We start from the raw sequence: 18451 nt of genomic DNA, 5'->3' as shown, positions 1-18451 counted from the left end.
GAAAGACATCTGACCCCAAGGGTTTTAAACTGGAATTGTGAAGCTACAAGAACCTCCCAAGATTGCTATGAGGATTAGATGAATATACATGGGGCCTCAAGAAATGTTAGCTGTGATGATGATGATGATGATGATGATAATGGATCACTCTTAGTACTCTGTCCTTTGTCTACATGAAGACATGTTCTGACTGTGACCCCTTTGACTTTGAAGGTACTAATATTACCCAAAGATCAATCAAGAGAATTCGTGATGCATTACAACCCTAGATAAAACATGGTATTGTAGAAGTCCAAGTGAAAATAAAAAGTGTAGCTATGTGCCAACCCAAAGTGAAAGAAACTGTTTCAAGCTATTTGTACCTGAAAATTAGATATAGGAAAAAGCACCAGTTATAGTGTATGCAAATTTACCTATAATACTGCCAGGCTTCAGTAACCCATAGTTTAATATATTATGCTTTCAGTTGCTAAATAATAAATAATGATAAATTCAAAGGTGGCTATTATTTTACTATCAGTAGGACATGTACTTAATTACAAACACTTCTGCTCTTCCAGAAGTGCATCCCAGCAAGATTCCAACACTGTACTATATCATTCTCTTTCTCAAGGCTTCTCAGGTAATCTACTTCTACAGGCAAAATATCAAACAGAAGCAGCCAGGTTGTGTTTTATATTGCTGTAAATGCCTTCTTGTGGATGCTTTAAGGGTGATAATAGAAATTCCTTCAAACTTCCTTTGCAATTCTCAAATTGGTGTATTTTGAATATTTAGCCTTAACACATCTCAGCTTTACTAAAAGGCAAACAATCAACAGGCTGTACACAGCACAAATTCAAAATCTTTCAATGCCTTTAATTTTATTCATGTGGTTACCAGAATACAGGAGAGGTTATGTTTTTACTGACTTTTTAAAGACTTTTGGAAAATCCAGTTTTACAAGCTGTCATTGTTTAGAGAGTTTAAAAGATACCCACCTTCAAATTTAGAACTTTCCTTATCTATAAAAATATAAATAACCTCATGTTAAAAGTCCCCAGAGACTGACAGAGCAGATAATCATTTACCAGACAGTCAAGTGGTTTATGCAAATCCTAGTGGTTTTCTAGAAGGAAGCAATGCTTTTTCAGTTACCGTTCACATTAGTTTGTGTTTTTACCATAAAGTACTTTTCTAAAACAGAAAAAGGAAGAGAGAGAGAGACACACATGCTTGGACAACAGGATTCTTTGTTTTGGTTTGGTGTTTTGTTTTAAGGCTTAAAGCTCCACATAAAAGACCCAGAGCATATTGTGATGATAACTAAAACTAAATGTATAACAACGCCCACTGGTAAATCAGAAGTAACACTTTCACAGTCACAGCACCCAGAAGAACCACTGGGAGGATGTATTGCTCTGCTTTGACTACTGAATTTCACAGGGAGACCACAAGCTTCCTTAGGAACATGGCTCTCTTCTTACTGAGTCACTGGGAGCTAGCAAGAAAGTCACATAACCTTCCTGGAGTCCCCTTTCTTACTAACAAATAACGAAACTAACGACCACTCAAGCCGGTTAGGGTCACCTGCTCTCTGAAAGGACATGTAACTAGATGAGGCTGGTACTGAACGCAAGTTTGACTGCTCACTGCTGGAAAGACCAATACTTGAGAGACAAGTGTTGGTGAAAACGGAAAAGTTGCTTTATTCAGGAGCTGATGCCATGGCTATAATTCCCCACTGTCAACCCTTCATTCCACTGCTAGGGAATAGCAGGGACGTCTGCCTTTTGTAACTTTTTCTAGGAGAGAGCAAAAGCAATGGTTGCAACATTGTATTATGTACTCAGAGCCTCCGTGATGGTTTAGGAGTTTCAGTTTTTAATTGATCCTGGCGTGTCATCAAGTTCAGGTCCACTTGGGGCCAGCTGGTTGAACCCACGGGACATTATCTCCGACAGTCTGGGGTCATAAATCAAGGCATTGGTTTAAGATAACAATCATGAAAAAATTAACTTGGGCTTGTACTTCCTTTGTTTGTAAATTCCCTCACTTCCCTAGTTAGTAGCTGTTTGAATCTGCTCTTTGGAACTCAGGGAAGATCTAGGAGACTAGAGCCTTTTTACAAACAAGAGGCAGGCAGAGGACATGGGGTGGGGAGGGGGGTGTCTGTCCCAGGAAGGTCCCTGTAAAGGGTACCTGCTCCTTTACAGACATTATTATAAAATTCGGTATGTGGAATTATCACCATCGCTGTAGCATATCTTTGATGCTTATCTTCACATCCCTGCTTCATGAGACTTAGCTAAACAAAACACAACTGTCAGAGACGAGGGTGATAAACCTTAAGAAACAAGTCACCCTGAGCTAGTGTCCCCTCCCAAAGTACATAACCTGCTTTCTAACAGCCCAGAAAGGTGTAAGTCTGCAAAAAGGTTTGTTTGTGTTTTTTTAAATTGTGAGGTTTACCACTGATGCTTGAAAGTAATAAATAATAACACATTTTTAAAGAGTTGTGCAGGGGCTATCAAAGCCCACATTCTCAAATTCTCATAGTTCTTCTTCATAAGAAGCTCCTGCTGTGTGAAACGTAAAATGGGATATTTTAAAAAGAATTCATCTAGCCTGAGGAATGAAACCATCAACCTTGAGACTTCAAAGGCTAGGTCTCCTTTTATACTTTGGAAAATGGACAAATCTCAAAAGACCAAATTATACTGTACGGGTATAGATTTATCGACATGATAGAAGAGATTCGGTGTGAACTGATGGCTTCTGCCTTGACTGAACAACAACTATTTTGCATCCTATAATACTTTTTATGTCGTTTAGATCATATTAAGGAGTACGAAATCCAAGGACAGAAATTGCCAAAGATTCTCAGAGTTGAGAGAAATCTAAAGGTCATCTAGTCCAATCACAGAGAACAAATAAAGGAATCTGGTAAAGAAACTGTAAGTGAGGTTTTTGTCAACTAATGACTCTACTGATGAGCAGTATTATGTGGTTCTCATATCATAAACAGTAATGAGATGTGCTTGATTATGACTTTTAAGGCATACATGAAGTCATCAGGAACTTAAACAAAAAGCGGCAATCTCACCCTGGTTGGATGTATCCATGCGTCTGACTACAAGCACATTCTGTACCCCAATAACATACAAAACATCTTGAGACAAAGCACACACACACACAGACACATATGCATATATACCATTGTTTTAGACATCTACCAGTAGGAACAAGAAAACAAAGGAAAAGAGGAAGGCATAAATACAAAACACCTTACAAAACAGAAAAGGATCTAAACTCCTTTACAGTTTATCAGGATGAGGTAAAGACATACATTCTAGCATCTAAGAATACACAGCATTCCAATTTATAAGCTTCTCCCAACAAGCCTTTTTTAATACGTTAAAAAGCATGGAATTCTCCATTATCACCGAAAAAGCTGACAGTATAAGCCTCTGGACTTCCATATAAACTCCCCTAGGTACCAGCCTCTGCAGTGAATATTATGGAAAGCATTTGTGGGAGGCAGGAGAGGCTTAGGGCTGAACGTTGATTACAAAGCTTTAGAAGACAGAAGTTGTGTATTGTCATCTGTGCAGAGGTCTCAGAAGTACGCATGTCTTTGTTTTACTCTTTCCTTGACAAAAGATCTCACCTTAAGGAAAAGAGAAAGAGAAGACACCCAGTAGAAGTTTACCAAGAAATGTTGGAACTCAGGCGTGTTGATTGTTTTCCTCTTGCAGAAAGCTCTGGAGGATGGGAATAATACTGATCTATAAAATTACATGTTTAAGCAGAAACTTTCCTCTTGAAATATTTGCTTCCCCCTTTCCTGATCATCCATCCAAGTTACTGCAATGGGGTTTCTTGAGGCTATCATTCATTAAGCCCTGTTGTTCATCAGCAGACTGTATAAAATCAATTTTATTTCCCCAAAATATACTCTTCCTCCAAGCTGTTTAAGTCAACCCAGAAACGTCTGCATTGACTCACTGAGGCAGGTCAACTATTAGACTGTTTTCAACTACACAGTTATTAATTCCATTAAACAAAAATGCCAACAGTTAAGCATTCAGAACTGCCTCTCCCTGCTCACTCCCTATTGTTTTTTTTAAAAAGCAAATTACCTGTGGACATGGAAGCTGAAGGATATACCCATAAGACAAATTTCAGAAAATCCATTGTTTTTGAAAGCAGAAAGATACCTTTTCACTAACATTTTTTGTTTCTTAATTTGCTTTTTTGAAAAATTTAAGAGTCGTGTAATCACAAGTCAATACCCTACCTTCACCCCCTAACAAAACTCCTACAAGCATATTAACTGACCTCTAGACTAATACATTTTATCAAGAAAAATGTACAATACACATATTTCAATCTTATTCAAAACTGATCTCCTAGCCTCAGAAATGTGATCAACTACCTCAGTGAGTTACAGACAGTAACAGTGAGTTTTTCAGTGCACATTTTTTCAAGGCCCCTGATAAAGCTGTGAATCCATAAGGCAGTAGAGCTTCTAAGTTAACTTTAGAGCTCTATAATCACCCAATAAGATTTCAATCATAAAAGATTTATTAGCTCAATTGCAATCCCACCTTCCCGTGGGACGCAATGTCCCATTATCGCTCATTTTATCTGTACTGCATAACTACTGTGGCACAAAGGCATCTACTCTCAATTAAAATCATCCCTTCTTCTCCAGCTCCGGAGCCTGTCGGCCACATGCACAGTGCACAGCACTTTCACAAAACCAGAAAGCCTGCTTTAAAGCAACACCTGCACAGTTAGTTAGGAGCAGGTGTAGACCAACCAAACTAAATCAACTCTGCTTTTAGGAATTCATTTCCAAGTGTTTTGAAATGCCAGATCTTGCAAATAAAGCTGACCTTTTCATCTGACGTTATCTTAAAAGAAACAAGATTTTAAAATATATTTCTCAGCTATTTTTGATTCTAAATTCCTATGACCATGGAATAATAAATGGGCCTTAAGAAGTAATACAGTGCTTCCCTAGCTTCCAATTTCTCTCAGCATTTTATTTGCAATTTTGCCTTGATGTACACCACATAACATACACACACACCAACATAAAAACAATTTCTTTTTGCCATCATGGTTTCTATACTCAAAGGTAGAAATTAACATACACAAATTCCCTCCTTCTCTAAGAATAAAAATTTTAAGTGCATTTTCTTTCTAGTACAACATTGTAAAACACCTCTGAAATTTTGCTCCATTTTATTTTACAACTAAGTGTCCACCTTACATCACGGAACATTCTGGTCAGGTGGCTGTATTTAATTCATTACTTTAAATAAAAAATGACAAGTCACTTGTCACATTCTTCTCTTGACAACCCATCATACTAACTGTAGATTGCTTCCTTCTATACATTTCCTTTTCCTTCCTCTTTTCTCCTCTTGGCTAGTTTCAATTGTGGCTTCTATCATGGGATTCATTCAACAAGCCAAACATCTCCCTTTCCCACACTATTTACATTATTTCCTGAAAAACCAGCCACTTATTAAAGAAGTAAAAATTGTCTATGCCTTTTTTTTTTTTTTTTTGGTACGCAGGCCTCTCCCGTTGCGGAGTACAGGCTGTGGACGCGCAGGCTCAGCGGCCATGGCTCACGGGCCCCACCGCTCCGCGGCATGTGGGATCTTCCCGGACCAGGGCACGAACCCGTGTCCCCTGCATCGGCAGGCGGACTCTCAACCACTGCGCCACCAGGGAAGCCCTGTCTATGCCTATTTGAATGCTATGAAAAGCTGCCACTGACCTCATTTCAAACACTTGCTAACCCATTGAGCAACAATGTCATTTAAGTTTTTTCTCCATTTATATGATGGGGATGGAAATGCTTGAGAGGTCACTGCACTTCTTAAGAAACACTGTCATGAGTTCTCAAAACTGTGCTCCTCCCCTGCCCTCCTCCACCCACTATGTACACACACCCCTGCAGCTATGTTACCCTTTCAAGTTATTTAACTTTTCTAGCCTTAAGCAGTTTGAATGTAGGTATAAGGGGACTGGACTTGAAGCTGTCTTCCACCTCTGACGTTCTATTTTTCTCCAATTATGCTTCCTTTTCATTCAATTACTATGTCAGTATATCCCATTACTAAGTTTTTTATCTCCTCTGTGGAATAAAACTTATTCTACTCTGTAATGACACTGACTTGTATTCTTTAATTGTCCATAGTCTTTGGATTTAAGGCACAAGAAATCCATATATTTCGGTAGGAATTTGGCTCTGCCCCTATAACTGTGATTTCTTGGTGAACTTTTAAGAAAGGGTGAGCATAGGAAGAATGTAAAACATGTTTATCCTCAATCAAAAAGTTGCTTCATCCTGCTATCATGCATGTTTCTTAAGGGCAAGAGCTGAGTCTGTGATTTTTTTTCCTAATTCTCCGCATGACTCTATACATAGTGGATACTCAATAAATATTGTTCATGACTTCACATTTAGTTTCTATGCTGAGGACTCTGGTAGACGGGGGGCTCTGAAGGAGCTCACTGCGAGTCTAATGCTCTCTTAATGTGTGGCAAGGGCTCAGGGTTTAAAAATCCATTTCCAAATATGTTGGTAATTTCCAGTCTCTTTAGGAGACAACTAACCCATTTAGCAAAAAACTGCCTGTTTTCTGGTGTTAGTAGAATTCAAAGGCTAAAACACTTACCTAAACCTACCCCTGGTTTCTAGGTTGCATTTCTTACTTTATATTTACTGTGGAGCTGTCACTGATGCTGGAATCTCAAGTGCCAGGATCATTATACACCATAAACAGGTTAGAGAAATAACCCAGTACTCGTTTGCAGACAAAGAAAAAAAAGTCATCATGGAAGTAACAGAAGAGATGATGACACTTTTTTAAGGCATGGACCAACATTCCAAATGCCAAGAATCAGCCAAACAACTGAGCTACTTGTCAGTTTTTTAAAAGTCAACCCTGAAAATATATCCTAAAATTTGGCAAAAAATGAAAACCTTCACTTACACAAATATATTTATGGCACCATCATCATTACACAAGATCTACTGAGTACACTCTTTAAAACAGTTTATATCCATTAATCCTCCCAGTAAGGCAGGTATCGTCCCTGTTTTAGAGAGAAGGAAATTGAAGGTCAAAAAGGCCATTCAGCTAGTAACTGGCAGAACTAAGACCCAACTCCAAATCTGTCTACCTCTGATCCCTGCATTCTATCATCTAAGCCACATAGAACCTGATTAAATGACCAACAATACTGAATGGTCAGATATATTTACTTAATGGAATTTTAGGCAACTATTAAAAATTTTGGAAATAAAATATACATTTCATAGTATATATGAAATAATGTTACATTAAAAAGATAAAACAAAATTTAAATACATTCTTATCATAACTAAGTAAAAATATGTATACATTTGGAAAAAAATTAGAATAGAGCACAAAGAAATGAAAAGTTTTATGGTCGGGAAATGGGCTTAATAAATGGTATATATTTTTCTTGGTGTAACTGTTTTTAATGAATTGTTTAAAATTAGGTCAGCTACAGTAATCAAGACAGTGTGGTATCGGTGAAAGAATATACAAATACATCAATGGAACAGAATAGAGAACCCAGAAATAGACCCACATAAGTATAGCTAACTGATCTTTGACCAAGGAGCAAAGGCAATACAATGGAGCAAAGACAGTCTTTTCAACAAAGGGTTCTGGAACAACTAGACATCCACATGCAAAAACAGGAATCTAGACACAGACTTTATACCCTTCACAAGAATTAACTCAGAGTGGATCACAGACGTAAGTGTTAACAACAAAAATTATAAAACTCCTAGAAGATAACATAGAAGAAAACCTAGATGACCTTGGGTATGGCAATGACGTTTTAGATATAACAGTAAAGGCACGATCCATGAAGGAAATAATTGATAAGCTGAACTTCATGAAAATTAAAAACTTATACTCTCCAAAAGACACTAACAGGACTTCCCTGGTGGCACAGTGGTTAAGAATCCACCTGCCAATTCAGGGGACACGGGTTCGATCCCTGGTCCGGGAAGATCCCACATGCCACAGAGCAACTAAGCCCGTGCACCACAACTCCTGAGCCTGTGCTCTAGAGCCCATGAGCCACAACTACTGAAGCCCACGTGCGACAACTACTGAAGCCCGTGAGCTCTAGGGCCCACGTGCTGCAACTACTGAGGCTGTGTGCTGCAACTACTGAAGCCTGCGCACCTAGAGCCCGTGCTCCACAACAAGAGAAACCACCACAAAAAGAAGCCCGCTGCAACAGAGAAGCCCCCGCTCACCGCAACTAGAGAAAGCCCGTGCACAGCAATGAAGACCCAACACAGCCGAATAAATAAATAAATAAAACTATAAAAAAATAAAATAACAAAAGACACTGACAAGAGAATGAAAAGAAAAGCCACATGATAGCAGAGAATACTTGCAAAAGACACATCTGGTAAAGAACCGTTATCCAAAATATACATAGAACTCTTAAAATACAATAATAAGAAGACAAACAACTTGATTTAAAAATGGACCAAACGCCTTACTAGACACCTCACTAAAGAAGACATAGAGATGACAAATAAGCAAATGAAAAGATGCTCCGCATCATATGTCATGAGGAAAATGAAAATTAAAACAAGATAACTACTACACACCTATTAGAATGGCCAAAATCCAGAACACTGACAACACCAACTGCTGGCTAGGATGTACGGCAACATGAACTCTCATTCATTGGTGGTGGTTATGCAAAATCATACGGCCACTTTGGAAGACAGTCTGGAGGTTTCTAACACAACTAAACATACTCTTACCATATGAATTATCAGTAGTGCTCCTTGGTATTTACCCAAAGGAGCTGAAAACTTATGTCCACACAAAAACCTGCACATGGATGTTTACAGCAGCTTTATTCATAATTGCCAAAACCTGAAAGCAACCAAGATGTCCTTCAGTAGGAAAATACAATAGATAAACTGTGGAATATCCAGACAATGGAATATTATTCAGAGCTAAAAAGAAATGAGCTATCGAGTCATAAAAAGACTAGGAGGAAACGTAAATGTATATTACTAAGTGAAAGAAGCCAATCTGAAAACTATATGACGTTCTGGAGTATGCAAAACTATGGAAACAGTAAAAAGATCAGTGGTTACCATGGATTGAGGGGAGGGAGCAACAAATAGGTGGTGCACAGAAAATTTTTAGGGCAGTGAAATTATTCTGCATGATACTATAATAGTAGATACACGCCATTATACATTTGTCCAAAGCCATCGAATGTACAACACCAAGAGTGAATGTTAATGTAACTTTGGGTGATAATAGTGTGTCAATGTAGGTTCATCGATTGTAACAAATGTACCTCTGGTGGGAGATGTTGGTAATGAGGGAGGCTATGAGTGAGTGGGGGGCACGAGGTATATGGGAACCCTCTGTACCTTCCACACAATTTTACTGCAAACCTAAAACTGCTCTAAAAACTTAGGTCCATTAAAAAAAATTAAGTCAGCTTTTTCATCTGTTCTCAACCTTTTGGTTTATTCTTCCTTTGATTATGAAACTTTGGAGTGGGAATGGGGAGGCTACTATCATAGTTTTTAAGACCACTGTGGAATATTTCCCTTGGCTAAGCACTTCAAAGACTTTATCTCATCTAGTCTTTTTGCAACAATCTTTTGACGTAAATATTTCTATCCCCATTTCAGAGGTGGGGAAAAAGAGGCTTAAGGATTAAGATGACTCCACCTGGAAAACGGCAAAGCTGGCAGAGAAAACCAGGTCAGCTTGACTCTAAAGCCCATTTTCTTAATCATTCCACTATACAATGTTACACAGCAGTTCCCTGACACAAAGTTGGTGGTAGGCCTCCCATAATCAGAACTCCTTCTGAGCCTTGCATTAAAGAAAATGAGACCACTGAGGAGCAATTCACAGTCAAAATAACTGATATTCGTATTAGTAGTCTCTGCTTTAGTAAAAATAATTTCCCATTCGAATCATACAGTATTTTTAAAATAATGTTAATTATTTAAACATTAAATATTAGTGTTTAAATAATAAACATTATTATTAATGTTTATTAATTATATAAACATTATTATATTATTAATGTTTATTAAGTGTTTAAATAATAAACACTTAATAAACATATTAAACATTCTAAAATGTTTTTAATATATCAGGATTTTACGAGTTTTTTGTGGTTTTTTTGGTCTTTACAGATAATAGATTATGTTTCCATTGTTCACCAGTAAGGAAACAGTTAAATCTTGAGGGTACACCCTGGTTGGATATCTCCCTTAACCATCTAAAGAAAAAAAAAAAGGTCACAGTCAGTTACTCCCGTTAGATCAGTGTTCACTGGAACATCTGTAGGCACACATACATACTCTCTTTACTGTCATCCTTCTGCAGGCCACAGTCAGCGTGAGCAGTCAGTGAATCTTCCCCAAGCGCTGACATTTAATACCTGGTTTAGCGGCAAAGATTCAGAGAGGGGTGAGCTGCGCCCCTGGCCTTCAGGTAGGTCCAATAACTTCATTTCTACCAGAGCTAAAATATGGGAGCCTACGTTTGTCAACTTTAAGGGAAAGATGCCCCCCTTCAGCAGTATGTTAGTTCCAGGTGGACTGGGTGTCCAGATGGGGAAGGGATGATGTAGAATTTGGAGAGAGAGGGGCTTTCTGGTCTCAGGCTGCTGCAAGGATTTTATTTCTGTGGCATCAGTGTTGAAATTTTAATCTTAGTGCATAAATGCTTCTCTGGCATAAGTGTCAGAAGGAAGACCTAATCCTGGTTTTACTGCCAGCAAAAAAGTCAAACACTGTATGCCTCAAACCTGATTAACCATGCAAGAGAGTGTTAGTTCGTACACGAAAAGACTGCAGTTACACGAGGTTACCTGCTCTTTTGGAGCAATCAGGAAAACGGGCAACACTGATCAGCAAGATTTAATCCTTCCGAGTACAGTAGCTTCCTTTGGAAGGAAAAGAGTGTCAGTTCAGACACAGGAAACTACAAACCCAGACCTTACATCATTAGCCCTTTTTTGATTCTCAACTATGCCCTCGCTTCACAGTGAATAAATGAAAATCTCCCTGCTGAGGAATGTTAGCATGGGGTTGGGAGACTTGTATAAATTTATTGGTCCTATATTTCTGACCTTTAAAAAGAATCTTTGATGTGTTGACTTTGAAACTTCTTTCGGTCACAGAACAGTGTCTTTTTTTTCCAAATCTGCCTGTGTTTATCTGGCCTATTTAAAGAAAACCACTTCAGTAGATTTAGTTCTAGTGTCACCTTTTAAAAACCAAGATGTGATGAATAGAGTCATAGTAAAACCGTGGAAAATATACTATAGTCTATTCCTGTAAAGACATACTTAAGTTAGTGAAGCAAAATTGCAAAATAAACAAGTATGGCAAAATAATGTGAAAACACTTTCAATGTTCTTGTTCATTCTTTAAATACATAAGTCATCTGCCCATAGTTTAAAATGAATAATCTAAAAATTAAATACACAGATTCTTGAACTGTGTTACAAGAAGAGGTAATTCATCTTAACAGTAATCAACTTTACCACTATTTTTAGGGCCCTGAAATTATGAGGTGAGCCAAATAGCAGGGCACCAAAGGGAGAACAGGTCAGAAATCTTTGGGGACCCAAAATAAGCTACAAAAAGGGGTAGTATTCCTTATGTCTTGCCCAAGAAAATATTTCTGTTTAATCTACAATAACAGTGTTTTCACTTATGAGAAGCCAAAATCCCTATGAACTTTAAAATGAAGCCAACGGGCTACAATGAAAACATTTTATTTTTAATTTTCCATTTAAAAGCAAGTGTTCTTATTGTATGGTCACCCCTTGGGATCTGGGACCCATTACCTCTGTAGAGCTTGCTTTCTATCCCAATAACAGTCTTCACAGGTGTTTACAACAAGCAGGCTTTGGTGCTCCCTCAGCCCAAACGTGAGCAACTCTCTAAAAATCATCACACATCATGCTGAGTGTAATCGCGTATGGTTTTCCTTTACCAAACTGAGCGCCAAGAACACTTCCTTTCAGTTCCCATGGAGAGCATTTTCTTAGTTGCACAGATGCCTTCTCTCATGTATACCTGGATAGGCCACGAGTAAATAAAACACTTGCCCAGCTTATTTCATAAGCAAGGCAAGTTGCTGAACCTACAAACCACCATGGTCTGAGGAAGAAAAACGCTTGCTTTCATAACCTTAGTAATAATCCTTCTCATTCACCAGTTCCTCACTTGGTTTAATAACCCACAGATGATTATTAAAATATCACACCTTGAGGAGTCTCCCAAGTAAGCTAAACATAAGTAGAAGAGAATAATTAGCAATTAATTACACCTGATCTTCAAGGCAAACAGCCCCACGAAGATCTCATTAGACTGACCATAAACTCCACACGGTCCAAAGAACCTTTGCAAGGGGAATAAAAATAAATTACATCATCAATTAACATTTCTTCAATACTTATTATGTGCCAGCATATATGATCACATATGTGCTATGTGATTTACATGTGTCACCCCATTTATTCTCAAAAATAACTCAATGAATAGGTACTAATATTATCCCCATTTTGCAGATTAAAAAAGAGACAAAAAACTTGCCCCAAATAGTTACACAGCAAATAACTTTTAGAGCCCAAATTTGGACTCAGACATTCCAACTTCAGAGTCTGCATATTTAATGAGGGGTTAGAGAAAGGGTAACAAGAATGAAATATTTCCTGTTATTTAAACTGAACCTACCACCAACTCTTCTGTTGTATATGTTTATCTAATTCTCACTAGTCTAAAAAATTATCAGTCTACACCCACTAACCAGATTCCCAGATCCTAAAGCCCTTCTAATCATCTCCAACATTATAAACATCCATCATCTGCCATGACTGGCAGGTAACTGTGCATTAACAACCTTACTTTTTATAAGTTCAAGCATAATCGTCACAGCTATGACCTACAGTGTATAAAGCCCTGTCCTAAGTGCTTTGCATGTATTAACTTACTAACCACAACTTACATCAACCTGTAAGGTAGGTAAAATTATTATTTCATTTTACAGATGAGGAAACTGAGACACAAAGAGGTTAAATTACTTGCCCAAGGTCACACAGTAAGTGACAGAGCCAGGATTTGAATCCAGCCAGCCTTCAGAGCCCATACTCTTAGACACTGTTTTATACTGTTTTTGAAGCATATTAACAATTTACTCTTAAAAGTCAAGGAATCTGTGCTATTTTGTTTCCTTTAATCTTTAGTGCCTAGGACCTCACTCTGCAAACAGGGCGTGCATTTCCCATTAAGGCTCCTGACATCTCTCCAAGGTAAGTAATAACTTTTCTAAAAATTAAAATTTATCGGGCTTCCCTGGTGTCGCAGTGGTTGAGAGTCCGCCTGCCGATGCAGGGGACACGGGTTCGTGCCCCGGTCCGGGAAGATCCCACATGCCGCGGAGCGGCTGGGCCCGTGAGCCATGGCCGCTGAGCCTGCGCGTCCGGAGCCTGTGCTCCGCAACGGGAGAGGCCACAACAGTGAGAGGCCCGCATACCGCAAAAAAAAGAAAAATTTAAATTTATCAAGCTTACTCCATCTAGTAAATACCTGTTTTAAAAAATCATACAAATATTACATTCTGAATAATTCTGGCACCTCTTTGCTTAATGCCTGCTTACAACAGAATTACTAATTACTTCCAAGGTTCTGGGGCTGGAAAGAGAGATCTGAAATAACAGCCACTAACTCTATTTTCTTATCCAAAAAGAGGGAGGAGTGGGGGCTAGGGGAGGAAGGGAGAAGGAGAGGTGTTTAGGAAACTTCTCTGCATCCCTAAAAGAACTCTAAAAACCGGAAGAGCAGCTGAGAAAACAAATGGCCTTTGGCGTGGTACCCGCTAAAGTCTCATTACTGTGTTTCCATGACTAAATACAGGAGTGGTAAAAAAACCATTATCAGGTAAATTCTCCCCTGCACCCCAGGTATTCAGAGACTAATCTTTCGGTTCCGCAAAATAGTCATAGCTTTTTATTCTCTGTGCCCCCGTCACACCCCCGCCCCATTAAGCTAAGGAGGCCCGGGGGTGCAATTTTTTTTTTTTTTTTTTGGCGGTACGCGGGCCTCTCACTGTTGCGGCCTCTCCCGTTGCGGAGCACAGGCTCCGGACGCGCTAGCTCAGCGGCCGTGGCTCACGGGCCTAGCCGCTCCGCGGCATGTGGAATCCTCCCGGACCGGGGCACGAACTCGCGTGCCCTGAATCGGCAGGCGGACTCTCAACCACTGCGCCACCAGGGAAGCCCGGGGGTGCAATTTTGACTCGAGCTCCAAAGAAGTCCGTGAGGACACCTGGGCCGGGAGTCTCTTCGGGCTGCGGTTTCCAGGCAACCCCGCTCTAGCCACAAGCAGCCCTGCTTCCTACTGGGTCACCTGTTAATAAGAGTCCCCAGGAGACGCTCCAACAACACCCGGGCGGGGGTAGCCTGACGCCGCTCCCGGTGCCGCAGCTTTCCCGTAAGCTAGATGTTGGGTCTGCGTCAGCCATTCTCACCTCTTCTTCCCTAGTTTTACGTCTTGGCTCCCATCTAGTCACTTCGCATTTTTGGCGTCTCTATTCAGACAGACTCCTCTCGCGGAGCCACAGAGACAAACTATCGTAGCCACGCATCCCATAGAGAACGGATTTCTGGGAAATGTAGTTCTTTCTGCTGGCAAGCGGCGAATCTTTAAGGGAAAAGGACTACAATTCCCAGAAGTCTAAGGGACGCTAGTCCATGTCTAAAACGGGTCCCAGCTTCTTGAATGGTATTAAGCTGGAAGGTTCTGTTTCTCTTTGCTTACCTAGCTGCGTGAATTTTTGCTATTTTGCGAATTCAGGCCACTACGAGCTTGTGGGACAGCTCTTTTCTTAAAATGCATCTTACGTGTGAGGGGATCTAAACACAGTGATTTTATATGAAGGGATGTAGTAAGGCAAAAAAATTTTGTAATTCTTTCAGGTAAAAGATCTATCCACCATCAGAAAATATGTCACTACAAATGGTAACAGTCGGTAATAACATAGCCTTAATTCAACCAGGCTTCTCATTAATGAATTTTGATGGGCAAGTTTTCTTCTTTGGCCAAAAAGGCTGGCCCAAAAGGTCCTGCCCCACTGGAGTTTTCCATTTTGATATAAAGCATAACCATCTCAAACTGAAGCCTGCAGTTTTCTCTAAGGACTCCTGTTACCTTCCTCCTCTTCGTTACCCAGCCACTTGCACATTCAAAGGCAACTTAGAGTCTGAAAAGCATCAGTACATCATCCATGGAGGGAAAACACCAAACAATGAGCTTTCAGATAAGATCTATATCATGTCTGTTGTTTGCAAGAACAACAAAAAAGTTACTTTTCGCTGCACAGAGAAAGACTTGGTAGGAGATGTTCCTGAAGGCAGGTATGGTCATTCCATTGATGTGGTGTATAGTCGCGGAAAAAGTGTGGGTGTTCTCTTTGGAGGACGGTCATACATACCTTCCGCCCAAAGAACCACAGAAAAATGGAACAGTGTAGCTGACTGCCTGCCCCATGTTTTCTTGGTGGATTTTGAATTTGGGTGCTCTACATCATACATTCTTCCAGAACTTCAGGATGGGCTATCTTTTCACGTCTCCATTGCCAGAAATGATACCATTTATATTTTAGGAGGCCATTCACTTGCCAATAACATCCGCCCTGCCAACCTATACAGAATAAGGGTTGATCTCCCTCTGGGTAGCCCAGCTGTGAATTGCACAGTCATGCCAGGAGGAATCTCTGTCTCCAGTGCAATCCTGACTCAAATAAGCAATGATGAATTTGTTATCGTTGGTGGCTATCAGCTTGAAAATCAAAAAAGAATGGTCTGCAACATCATCTCTTTTGAGGACAACAAGATGGAAATTCGTGAGATGGAAACCCCAGATTGGACCCCAGATATTAAGCACAGCAAGATATGGTTTGGAAGCAACATGGGAAATGGAACTATTTTCCTCGGCATACCAGGAGACAATAAACAGGTTGTTTCAGAAGCATTCTATTTCTATACATTGAAATGTGCTGAAGACGATGTGAATGAAGATCAGAAAACATTCACAAATAGTCAGACATCAACAGAAGACCCAGGGGACTCCACTCCCTTTGAAGACTCAGAAGAATTTTGTTTCAGTGCAGAAGCAAATAGTTTTGATGGTGATGATGAATTTGACACCTATAATGAAGATGATGAGGAAGATGAGTCTGAAACGGGCTATTGGATTACATGCTGCCCTACCTGTGATGTGGATATCAACACTTGGGTACCATTTTATTCAACTGAGCTCAACAAACCTGCCATGATTTACTGCTCTCATGGAGATGGGCATTGGGTCCATGCCCAGTGTATGGATCTGGCAGAAAGCACACTCATCCATCTGTCAGAAGGAAGCAACAAATATTATTGCAACGAGCATGTGGAGATAGCAAGAGCACTGCAAACCCCCAAAAGAGTTCTACCCTTAAAAAAGCCTCCACTGAAATCCCTCCACAAAAAGGGTTCTGGGAAAATTATTACTCCTGCCAAGAAATCCTTTCTTAGAAGGTTGTTTGATTAGTTCAACAAGAGCCTTTCAGATTCAAGTGCATCAAATTTTTAAACCTATTTTAAAGAATCATAACAATGATAAAATTTATATTCCTAGTTTTGTTTATTGAAAATGTCTAATGTTTTCTTTTAGTTATATGAATGAAATGCCAGGGAAAAGTGCTTATAATACAATTCTAACTACAGTCATTGTATTTAGACCTATACAGGACCTATAACCTATATTTTGAAAATATTTTACTCAGTTATCTTAATGAGAATTTATGATCTGAATTTTTTATTCAAGGGATCTTAAACACAGAAGCAGTAATAATAATCAAGCTATGCTTATATCCCTTATAGGACTTTTGATAACAAATAATCCATAGAGCAGTTAAAACAAATTTAACTAGTAAAGAAACTAACACTCAAAGAAATTAAATAAATTATTTTGTGAACTATAGCAATTTGGTAGTTGACCAAAAATTAAGACTGAATCACCTGTATCCCACACAAATGTTCTTTGTACACCTCTAAGATGGCCACTTGACTATGCCCATGTACAGAAAACGCTATGAGGAACTAGGTAGGTAGGTAGGTAGATAGATAGATAGATAGGAAGAAATAAATAATCTCCATTGACATGAAGGAAGAGAAAAAGAATCTACATCGTTTGTTACATTTTATCAAACTATCCACATGCACTTTCTTCAAAGGACCCCCCCCCCCCATCATATGGTCCACAGATGATGAACCAGAGCTAGGCACTTGAACCAATTCTTTGAGAGATTTAATGAAAACTGCAGTCCACTGCTTCTTAGCTCTCCGAAACAGGGCACTAAGAAAGAACCACCAGATAAATCTCATGGAGAGGTTATTTCCCCAAGTAATATTGATTACTCACCCAAATAATAAAAGTTTAGAGAATTTGATAAAGTTAATAGGTAGATGATTTTTAAAGAGAAAAAAGAAATGTGTGTGTGTTTATGAGTCTAGTTAATATGTGGAGTTTGCTGCCAATGAAAATTATAAAATCAGTGAGCTTGCTAAGTTTCAATTAGATACTTGCTAGAATTGAAATTAAAAGGACTGTTAATTTTGAGGCTTCGCATCATCGATTGATAATTAGATGACCTTAGATACAAATGTCTTCCCTCCTGGAATATTTTTCTGGAAAAGTATTTCACTTTAGCCTAAGAGCTTAAACCATAACCTCTTATTCATCAGTTTTCACTAAGAGTCCACAGTGTATAAGTTCTTATTGCCAAATTTAGGGGAAATATGAACCATACAGGAGATGAAATCCTGGAACAAAAGTTCTTCTGCTAATAGTTCCATGTTTCAGATACTGAAATTAGTTTGAAAAAATTAAATCATGTTCACTTTGTTTCAGTAATGTTGCTTGATGAATATAGCTTTTGAATAATTGCTTGATGAATATACCTTTTGAATAATTTGCTGTACCACTGTTTTGATTTTTGTTGTTTCCATCACCTATATAAAACTAATAAAATATGAAAATGTCTTCTGTTTATATTGATTTATTTCAATTATTAACATTTGTAGTTACCCAGTTGCAGGCAAAATGATACTGTTTAATTTTCTCAGGAGTTCTCTGTTTTATTTTTTATCTATTAGTAGGAAGTAGCACAAGTTGGAACTGAGACACCCTCCACAGGGTTCAAAAGGGTTATTCCCTCAAGTACTATATACGTTCTTTTATTTTGACTTGTCTTCAGTGACCAAGTGGCTAAAAAACAATTACCCATATTTTTTTTGTAATCAGTGAGATCAACATATGGTAATCTGAGTGATTCAATTATAAACTCACTGGGTT

General features: G+C 38.9%; 2 protein-coding genes across 7 annotated transcripts in view; one reads left to right on the top strand and one right to left on the bottom strand.

Annotated features, from left to right (window-relative positions):
• IFTAP (intraflagellar transport associated protein) overlaps nt 1-14707 on the bottom strand; it is a 97775-nt gene extending 83068 nt beyond the window's left edge. For 3 of the 6 annotated variants that reach the window (XM_073808787.1, XM_073808791.1, XM_019948371.3), the window contains exon 1: nt 14465-14604. The gene's annotated coding sequence lies outside the window, so the exon portion shown is untranslated. Of the gene's footprint in view, nt 1-10917; nt 10993-14464 lie in introns of all 6 variants that reach the window. The other 3 variants (XM_073808789.1, XM_073808790.1, XM_073808788.1) reach the window with 3 other exon arrangements.
• A 354-nt stretch (nt 14708-15061) lies between these two features.
• Nucleotides 15062-16645, top strand: RAG2 (recombination activating 2). The gene has a single exon (XM_019948364.3). It carries the CDS (start codon nt 15062-15064, stop codon nt 16643-16645), a length of 1584 nt encoding a protein of 527 aa, XP_019803923.1.
• The last annotated feature ends 1806 nt before the right edge of the window (nt 16646-18451 follow it).

This window comes from Tursiops truncatus, chromosome 8 (genome assembly GCF_011762595.2).
Source record: "Tursiops truncatus isolate mTurTru1 chromosome 8, mTurTru1.mat.Y, whole genome shotgun sequence".
In the NCBI taxonomy this organism is placed as follows: domain Eukaryota; kingdom Metazoa; phylum Chordata; class Mammalia; order Artiodactyla; family Delphinidae; genus Tursiops; species Tursiops truncatus.
The sequence above is the reverse complement of the archived record's forward strand: the minus strand, read 5'-3'. Positions and strand labels throughout refer to the sequence as shown.